The sequence below is a fragment of the Gastrolobium bilobum genome, unplaced genomic scaffold (genome assembly GCF_033153095.1).
Source record: "Gastrolobium bilobum isolate Gb01-03AN ecotype WA unplaced genomic scaffold, APGP_CSIRO_Gbil_v1 utg37919, whole genome shotgun sequence".
In the NCBI taxonomy this organism is placed as follows: Eukaryota; Viridiplantae; Streptophyta; class Magnoliopsida; order Fabales; family Fabaceae; genus Gastrolobium; species Gastrolobium bilobum.
The window spans coordinates 148,080-158,075 of NW_026896331.1; the positions used below are offsets into that span (position 1 = coordinate 148,080).

General features: G+C 33.9%; 2 protein-coding genes across 2 annotated transcripts; both read left to right on the forward strand.

Annotated features, from left to right (window-relative positions):
• Positions 1-1,382: 1,382 nt before the first annotated feature.
• Positions 1,383-3,264, forward strand: LOC133299001 (plant-specific TFIIB-related protein PTF2-like). The gene has a single exon (XM_061498389.1). It carries the CDS (start codon positions 1,472-1,474, stop codon positions 3,083-3,085), a length of 1,614 nt encoding a protein of 537 aa, XP_061354373.1. The 5' UTR covers positions 1,383-1,471; the 3' UTR covers positions 3,086-3,264.
• Positions 3,265-4,898: 1,634 nt separating this feature from the next.
• On the forward strand, positions 4,899-9,699 carry LOC133298995 (metal tolerance protein C4). Its single transcript, XM_061498382.1, has 13 exons — positions 4,899-5,344; positions 5,424-5,478; positions 5,699-5,831; positions 6,107-6,162; positions 6,508-6,622; positions 6,771-6,828; positions 6,912-7,030; positions 7,517-7,636; positions 7,728-7,829; positions 7,909-7,981; positions 8,579-8,646; positions 9,048-9,108; positions 9,188-9,699. Exons 1-13 carry the CDS (start codon positions 5,137-5,139, stop codon positions 9,316-9,318), a joined length of 1,299 nt encoding a protein of 432 aa, XP_061354366.1. The 5' UTR covers positions 4,899-5,136; the 3' UTR covers positions 9,319-9,699.
• The last annotated feature ends 297 nt before the right edge of the window (positions 9,700-9,996 follow it).

Genomic DNA, 9,996 nt, shown 5'->3' on the forward strand with positions numbered 1-9,996 from the left:
GATTGTTTTTGGACAAAAAAATTCATTGGTATTTAATTAGAATTTTAAAGGATTGAAAAAAAAAAAAAGTCACGTGATATTCGATTAGAATTTTAAAAGATTATTTTAGAGTCTGTCCAAATTCATTGGGATTCATTCAATCAGGATTTTAAACAAAGGAAAAACAATTTGTGGTATTCAAAAAAATATGACGATTTAAATGAATTTTCTATTGGTGTGAATTTTGTGAGACTTTGTAGTTAGAAATATAAATAGGATGCCTCGCTCACAATCTCACCCTAACTCCTAATATTTCTTGAGATTTCTATACTGCAATGTCTCACAATTTATTCTAACCCCTAGGATTTCTTAAGATTTCTTTATTGGAGTGTCTCACAATCTACTCTAGCCTTTTCTCAAAGCGAGTGTACGGTCTTGTTTGACTCTCATACATTTTCTTAGGTTTTGGTTTTCGTCTTTCATGATTAATGGTTGTGTTTGTCATCTGTATTTATCTGGTTTTGGTATTCCTCCTTCATGATTAACGATGTGCTTCATTATTATTATTATTTTTACTAGAGTTTTATAAGTTGATGATAAATATGTATATGCTTACGTCTTCAATTTGAAATTGAACTAATAAGCATACCGTATACATTCTCTTTGTTGACCTTCTTCTTTTGTATATGGTTTGTATTATAATGAGCATAAAATTCTAATATTCTTCGTGTTCGGCAACAATACATATTAAAAATCCTAAAAATATGAATCTGATCTCAATTTGAGACAACAATATACGTGCTCTGTTTGGTAAGCATGTGCTCTATTTTTTTCCCCTACATAATCATTAGCTTATTCAATCCTTTTTTTGTTGTTGATTGAACTATTTAACATTAGTTAGCTAATGCGTGGAGGACTAGTATAATTTTAAATATGTGAAAAACTGTTGCTTAGTAATTTTAAATGTTTGTTAAAAATTATATTAAGTTTTACTGATTAAGAAAATTATATTAGCTTTTACATTTTTGATTAATATCGTTGTATTTTTTTGTTATTTTTTTTCTTATAATTTTGAATGTTTGTTAAAAATTCATATAATTTTTTAAAATTTTATAAATTCTTTTAAAATTCTTTAAAATTCAATATTATAAAATCTTGATTGTAAATTTTTTTAAAGAAATTTTTTAAAAAAATTATTCCAATTCTAAATAGTATTTTAAAATCTATAAAAACAAATATCTTAATTTTTTTTTTTAATCCTAATCCATTACGCACGCTAATGAACAAACAAACCCTGATATTAGTAAGTGTGAACGAGAGAGTGTGATGTGATGTCCACGGCTATCTTCTAAACTTTGCAATTTTTGTCATCTAAAACAATTTCACGTGTAAGTCAAATTTTAATTTTGCTTAGGATTCCTTTCTCTTCCGCCACTGCAAAACTCACGTCTCCGCCCTTTCTACGACGTCGTATTAACGCGACCTAACCTTGATGTCGAGCTCTCGAACCTGCAGCAACTGCGCCAAAACCTCCTTCGTCCGCGACGATGTCTCTGGAGAATTGTTCTGCTCCACGTGCGGTGCCATTCAACAGTTCGACCAATTCGAAGCCCAAATCGGCGGCATTAACGGTCCTCAGGGAACTTTCATCCACATCGGAACCGCAGGTTCAGGTAGCGTTTACACTTACAAACAGAGGAAACTATATTCCGCACAGAATTCAATCGACGAGTTAACATCTAGGTTAGGGTTAGCGTCTAAGAGTGTCGATATTAGAAACATGATATCTTCTATCACCGAGGGTGAGTTTGGTCAAGGCGAGTGGTTTCACGTGCTGATTGGCGCGTGTTCTTATGTCGTCATGCGAAAGGATGATCGCCCTTTGCCTATGGCTGAAGTGGCTTCAGCTGTTGGTTGTGATGTGTATGAACTTGGTAGGATGATTCTGCGTGTTGTTGATTTCTTGGGTTTGAAAAGACCTGATTTTCCTGAGTTTGATATAGTGCATGTATTGGAACGGACACTTAAGATTTCGCCGAGTTTCGCCGCGGTTGACAGGAATACGGTGGAGACGATGCGGAAGCAGGGGATTTTTTTGATACAGTGTGCGGTGAAGTGGTTCTTGAGCACCGGCCGGAGGCCGATTCCGTTGGTGGTTGCGGTTTTGGTCTTTGTTGGGGAGTTGAATCGGGTTGAAGTTCGGATGGATGATTTGGCTAAGGAAGTTCATGCTATGGTTTCTACTTGTAGAACTAGGTATAAGGAGCTCCTAGAGACACTTGTGAAAGTTGCACAGGTGTTGCCTTGGGGAAAGGATATCACTCCTAAAAACATTGTTAAGAATGCACCGTTTGTGATTCAGTACATGGAGAAGAAGTCTATGTCAAAATCTACTGAGAAGAGGAAGAATGTTGATCTGCCTGTGGTAGATTTGGCTGATGTGGTTGCTGAATGCTTAAGACGTGATGATGAATATGAATATGGGAATGATGGCGTAAGCTCCCGAAATGATTCTCGGTATTTTTCATTTGAAAGCAATGCTGATAGACCAGGCATCAAGAATGTTGACAGACTGCAGATTTCACACGAATGTTTATCCATGTTGTATGAGAAATTTTTAAATGAGAATCGTCGCGCTAAGTCTTCAAGAAGGAGTGGAAATGCTCAGAAAAGGAAGAGGTTGGTACTTGATCTTCAGGATTGTTGGGAATGGTGGAATGGAAAATCAGAATTGAGCAAAAAGCTTCTACTCAAACATTTACTAGAGAAGGATGTTGGAATGGATACCATGCCGCCATCATTTGTGGCTGGTCAATTGAAATGTAAAATGAGGCGGGAGAAGATCAATGCTGCTAAGGTGCGGATAAAAAAAATTATGCATCCGTTAAATGCTGATCTGGGTGATACTGCGAATCCTGGCCTTTCAGATGGCAATCATCCTGAGAGAAGAAAGAAAAAGAGAAGAGGAAAGGTAGTTGATGATATTGATTGGGAAGACTTAATTATTGAGACCCTTATTCTTCATCAAGTAAAGGAGGAGGAAATTGAGAAGGGACATTATAATACCTTACTGGATCTACATGTGTTTAACTCTGGCATTGTATGAGAAAAGTTTCAGATATATAAGCATTATATGAGAAGCTTCAGATAAGCTGGCATTTTAATCATCACCATCTCACTGAGGACCATCATATGAATGAGCAGATTTTTTCTTGCTCGAAGTTTTGTACTAGATTCTTGAATATATCATTTGTAATGAATTTATCATATGAATATGAGCTACTGTTTTAGATGTAAATAGTACTCAGTTTCCTTTTTTATTTTATTGCAATTTCATTTTCTTTCGATTGCTGAAATTTTAACAGATATACATCATCCACGAATGCTTTTTCTCACTGGGTGGGGTAGGCTATAAGGATCCCACGGTGTGAATCTGTGCTGTTAAAAACCTAGTTTTTGGAGAGATGGTTTAGATTTAATTCTTTTTTAATTGTTTCACTTGGAGTTTTTCCTGGTCTTATAGGATGTGTAATTGCGTATGCAATTGTGCGTGTGGATATCTTTGTGTCAGTGGGTACTATATATAAATTGATAGGCTCTGTTAAGTTTTGTATGAAATTTGCCTAGAAACTAATGTTTCCTAGTATAACAGAAACAGCTATTAGTCTGCTCACAGCATAACACAGCACCCTCATAATTGGTTGGTTTAGCTTTATGTAAACTGTCGTTATAATAGTGTTTCATAATACGTAGCAGTATATTACCTAAGATTTTTATTAGAATGTTATATATATATCTTACGGATGGTTTTATAATTGAAAAATAATTAAATGGTCTAAGGCCACTTAATTATTTGGTGATCCCTTTCACATGAACAAAAAATTTCTTCCATTTTTTCCTCCCTATTTTGAGAGAGGGAGCACCCAAAATTCCATGAGCCAGGAGAAGTGTAATTCCTCTCTTTATAATTGGGATTGCAAGTAGAGTTACCATCAAGATTTTTTTTTTAAATAGAAAATATTGAAAAAGCTCTTATTAAAAAAAAATTGATCTTTTGAAAATCAGATTATATATGCGAGGTTAATTATGCACAAAAAACGGTGAAAACTAAACCACAGAATACTCTTGATGCATATGTTTTATAAATATTACTGTAAATGGTTTGTGTGAATTAATAGCCATCTTAACAATATTTATTTTTATTATTTTAAAGCAAAGAAATTAATTTATCATGAGTTATGGATTCGTTGATATTATAAATAAATTCACTATTGTATAAGGTGATGAGTTATAAATAAATCTATTTTTATATATTTAGTTTATGGAATTTGCATTCTTCATTTAACATGACCACAAAAAGTTTTCTACACACAACATTTTGTGGGACCCACACGTTTTGAAGAAAAAAAAAAAACTATAGCACGTAAAATGAATCTCTATAACATAACACAATTATTTTTCCTAGAAGATAACTCTTATAAAACCCTTAATATATATAGTCACAAAATGTATACCAATCAAATTTTAGTGTTAACGGCATACAAAATGTTTCGTCACAAGCAAAATATACAATTATTAAAGTGCAAAGTGTTTAAGTAATGTCTTATTTATATATATATAAAAAAGAGTTTTATTAATTTCATGTTAAAGGAGATAAATTATCTCATGTCATAGAGATAAATTTGTAGACTCTACTATCTGAAAAATAAAAAAAATAGCACAGTTATCAAACGCTGTATAAGAGAAAAAGTTAACACGTATAACATAAGAGTAATTTTTTCAAAAAAAAATACTTTACAAATCTCACAAAATCATAACATGATAATTTATTTATAATTTTTTTTTCCTTTCTTTCACTAACACGAATGTCACATTTTAATCCTCGTGAGTGTGAAGCATTCTTTGTCTTTGTGTGTGTTTCAGATTGGCTTGTTGTTGCAGAGAAAGAGGGAGTAGAGTGAGTGTGATTGGTGGGAATATTAAGTAAAGCATTCACTGACTCCGTATCCATGTTCATGTCCATGCTACTTCAACCTTCATTCTCCTCAGCTTCATTGTTCCAATGGATTTGGATAGTTTAAAACCCTAATTTTGACACAAGCTTTGCGTTTCCACTTTCAATCGATCATCACTGGAATTTCACAAAAGTTTGCATTAATGCGAACATCCTATAACCTTCTTCGCTATCGCTTCCGGCGCTCTCACCAACACGTGTGTTGTTCAGTCTCCATTGTGTTTGTGAAACCAATAGCAGAGCACCAACAACCCTCAATTTCACTTCCACTTTCCTCAAGACGCTTCCTTTTGTTTGGTTTCGATGCTCGTCGCCACCTCCATCATAATCATCACCACTCCTTCCATCGCAGTACGTCTCTTTTTCACTTCTCTTCTGCTACTGCTACTCATATTTCTATTCATTCACATGCTTCTCTTCTCTGTTATAGGTTTCTTTACAAGGGCTAAGCAAACAAAGAACATTGAATTCAACGATCGCCACAGGTCTTTTTATAAAATAAATAAATCTTGCTAATTTGCTTGTGCTTAGTATTAATTTTTTTTATTGAATTAATTTATATCGCCATGGCATGCTTGTTATCCAGCATTTCTCTTTGTTGTTACTGTATTTATTTTATGTGTCAGGATAATGCTTTCATAACTTGTCCCATTTGCCTGCACCTGATTTTTTATTTTTTTTTCCTTTTATTGTTCATTACTCTAGTCAGCGAGCTGTCACAACTGCATTGTGGTGTAACTTTCTTGTTTTTTCTCTCAAATTTGGAGTATGGTTAGCTTCCTCTAGCCATGTTATGTTGGCTGAAGTTGTGCACTCTGTTGCTGATTTTGCAAACCAGGTATATTAGTTCTTTAGACTCCGTTTGATTTGTTGAAAAAAGGGGATATGCTAAGAAAAAGGGACAAATGGCAACAACAACAAAAAAAAGTATTTTATTTAATTTTTAAAAGTCTTAAGCAATGTGCAAAAAGTAGCTCAAGGGATATTACAAAACTCTGAATCTTATTTACCTACTAAACAAGGTGACAAAATTTTGTCCACAGCACAAAAAGAGAAAAAGACTAATTATTGACTTCACATAAACTAAAATGTGCTACATAACTTGTTTTGTAGGCGCTTCTTGCTTATGGTCTAACTAGCTCAAGACGTGCCCCAGATGCTATTCATCCGTGAGTATCACAGCAGTGATTATGTTTGTCGCCTCCCCCCACCCCCCGAAAAAGAAATTGCTATGCATTCAGTGTCAAGCTGATTTGTGATATTAGATGTCCATCCTCATGCTGAGTGATTCTAGAACTACTATACATGTAATGGATATATACATGTATAGCTATTGAATCTGTTTTCAATGAATTGTGCTTCAATTTTGCAAAATTTAACACAACTCAATATATGTTAATAAGTTATGCCGTTCATTTATATTCCTTGCGATAAACTGGGATATGGATTTTGTCTCTGCATGAATTTGGAATTTAATCAGTGTGGTGTAATGGATCAGCCTTCTATTTCTACAGTTATGGCTATTCCAAGGAAAGATTTGTTTGGTCTTTGATATCTGCTGTTGGAATATTTTGTCTTGGTTCTGGTGCTACAGTTGTTAATGGATTCCAACACTTGTGGACTGCACAGGTATTTTAATCAAATTGAATCTTTGAAATGATAACATTTAACATCTTTCATCTTTCATCATAAGTTCTTGTCAATTTTCTTTTTTTAATTTTTTGTCTGTGAATTTTCTCTTATTTAATTTATTGACTTTTGAGAGGTTCCTTTTCAGCCCCCTGAGAATATGCAGTATGCAGGTTTGGTGATATGTGGTTCATTCATTATTGAAGGTACTGTGTCTGCATTTCAGTGCAGTCTATTCTCCTTTGTCTATTTCGGTCCTTTCCTTTTTACAATGGGCATATTTTGTTAGGTGCCTCTCTTCTTGTTGCCATACAAGCTGTCAAGAAAGGTGCAGCCGCAGAGGGAATGAAATTGAAAGACTATATTTGGCGTGGCCATGATCCTACATCTGTTGCAGTAATGACAGAGGTGGTAACTTATTTCTCTTACTTATCTTTAGTTCCTTGGAATTTGTTAATGTTACTTGGTTTAAAGAAGAATTGCTGATACATCAAAGGGAGAAAAAACACAGTATAGTTTAAAAATAAGGCTTTTGTGTAAAATGAATTACTTATCAGTTATTACGTATTTGGCAATATTTTTCCTCGGAAACAGTTATTTGAAGCTAGGTACATTTTTGTAGTTATTTGACTAAAGAGAATATCAACTCATATGCCTGCCATGGGCTATGGTAAAGAAAATGTGATTTTTTAGTCATTTTGCATCAGAAAAAGGAATGGGGAAGCGTGATTTAAAATTTGTATTGCTTAGAGGAGTTGTATATTCCTCTATTTAATGGACTATGCAACATGAGTTTATTTGTCTATTTAGTCTTTAAACTCCTTTAATTATGCCTTATGAATTAAGTTTCTGTCTGGCTGTTTGTTCTTATAAATGGTCGCAAAATATATGCAGGATGGTGCTGCAGTAACTGGCCTTGTTATTGCTGGGGCATCATTGGTTGCAGTGAATATTACTGGAAATGCCATTTATGATCCCATAGGCTCAATCATAGTTGGCAACTTACTTGGAATGGTAAAGAGGAATTTTTCCCAGCCATTTGAAGCTTGCGAGCATAGAGCTGATATCTGTTTTCATTTAATTCCATGCTCAATTAACTTTGCAGGTAGCCATATTTCTTATCCAGAGAAACCGACATGCTTTGATTGGTAGAGCTATGGATGACAATGATATGCAGAAAGTACTTCAGTTTTTGAAAAATGACCCGGTACTAGCATGCTAGTTTATACATGAAATTGCGTAACTTTTTTGTTATTAATTTGACTAAGGTGACTTTTATGCTTTAGGTTGTAGATGCTCTCTATGATTGCAAAAGCGAAGTTATTGGGCCTGGATTCTTCAGATTTAAGGCAGAAATAGGTTAGCCTTCACATTGTTGTGGTTTTGGCAATTATTGAATGAAAGGTCTTATTTTATTTCAATAATATTCCTCATCCGGCTTAGTTTTCAACAATGAAATCTTGAAATCATTATTGTTTGTTATAGTTTTCAACACCTTTCAACTTATATAGCGGTGCTACTACTGTACTTGTAAACTTTTTTTATTTTCCATTATTACTATAGCAAAGTCTAAGGGTACGTTTGGATAAACTTTGAAAAGTGTGCTTTTAGGATATAGCTTTTTTTTTAGAAGCTACTTTTTCTTTTTCTTTTTTGGTAACCATAGCTACTCTTTCTTAGAAAGCACTAAAACTGCTTCTTTTGGGGATTTTTGCTCTCTTTTTTCCCATAAACTTATTTAATTACCATAATTTTTTAAAAATTGAAAACTTAAAAAAAAAAAAGAAAAAACGCTTTCTTCTTTTAAAAGTAAACACAAACGAACAGACCCTAAGTTGGAATTTTGTGTATTATAAATTCAAGTTTCACTATCTAAATCCAACATGTCAAATTGAGGTATTGGTAACAATTAAGCATGATGATGTAAATCTGATCATTCTTAGTTGTATGAAACAGATTTTAATGGAGAGATGGTGGTGCAAAATTATCTTAAAAGGACTGGACGTGAAGAGTGGGCCGGACAGGTTGATACCCTTCATTTATAATGTTCTTGTAAAACCTCTGACAATATGTTGCATGTTCTGTTGTTGTCATTATTATTTTTCACTTACTGCTGCTTTTTATTACATGCTAGTGAAACAGGAAAGCATTGGTGCTAGTTGAGAAAATATTTGCATTGGCAATTAGCCTACATGAAAACCATCCTAGGACATCAGTTAACATTTAAAAGAATAATATGATCCGACTTGGGGGCATGGCTAGTCTAGGTTACCTACTCCTTTCATGATCATTCAGTATGGCTTCAGCAACAATAGTTGCATTAGCCTGCTTCCCTGCCAATGTGCGGTTTAGAATCTTTAGATACCCAACTCTCAGCAATGACCAAGTTGATTTAGTACTATCTCTCAACTTTTATTATTTACAGTTTCGCGAAGCTGCAAAGCAGAGGGATGATACTGCCCTGATGAAGATGATGTCAAATTATGGTATGTAGTAGTAAACTTTATCCTTAAAATCTTGCTGATTGAGAAGTAATTACATGCTTACAGTTGAAAGTTGTGGCAGGTGAGGAAGTAGTTACAGCATTAGGAAGTGAAGTGGATAGGTTAGAGAATGAGATCCAGAATCTTGTTCCTGGTATTCGGCATGTTGATATTGAGGCCCACAATCCAACAGAGGCGACCTTGTCAACTTAAAAAATTCAATAAATTCAGTATCCTCATCACATTCATTTAAGTTATTAAAGCATTTATGAGAATTTGATTTGGCTTTTATTCGTTATCGTGAATTCCTTTGGGTCTTCTTTCTGAAGGAAATACGAAGTTTCGAGCCTCAAGTTGAGTAGACAGCCCTTGATAGATTAGTGTGCGACAGATATTCTTGTTTTCCTTTTTCCCTAAACCTGCATGGGTCTGGTAAAATGTCAGTGCAACCCAAGTGTGAGTAAAAGGCATGTCACATATGCGAGAGAAACAATGCTTCAATGCTAAGCTCAATTGTTAGAAGCTATAACCTCTTTTTACGTGTTTGAGTTCCTGTCACTTACAGCAAGTACTGTATAGTTCATGGTATAAAGTAACGGTTTTATACTTTTCATGTTATATGAGATGAGTCTTTTTATATCATAAACATATAAACATAAAAAGTTTGTGGAATCTATATGTTAAAAAAAATCATGTGTAAAACCTATATTAGCACGGAAATTGAAAGGTGTGTAGGAAAATTTTTATTCTTAAATCACTTGTAAATTAAGAAGTATAAAACCCATAAAGTAAATTAAGTCATTTAAATTATATTTTAGATAGATTCCACAGCAACTTTTAATTATTTAATCAAAGCATAAATTCCTAGTACGTATTATCCTGTCAAATACC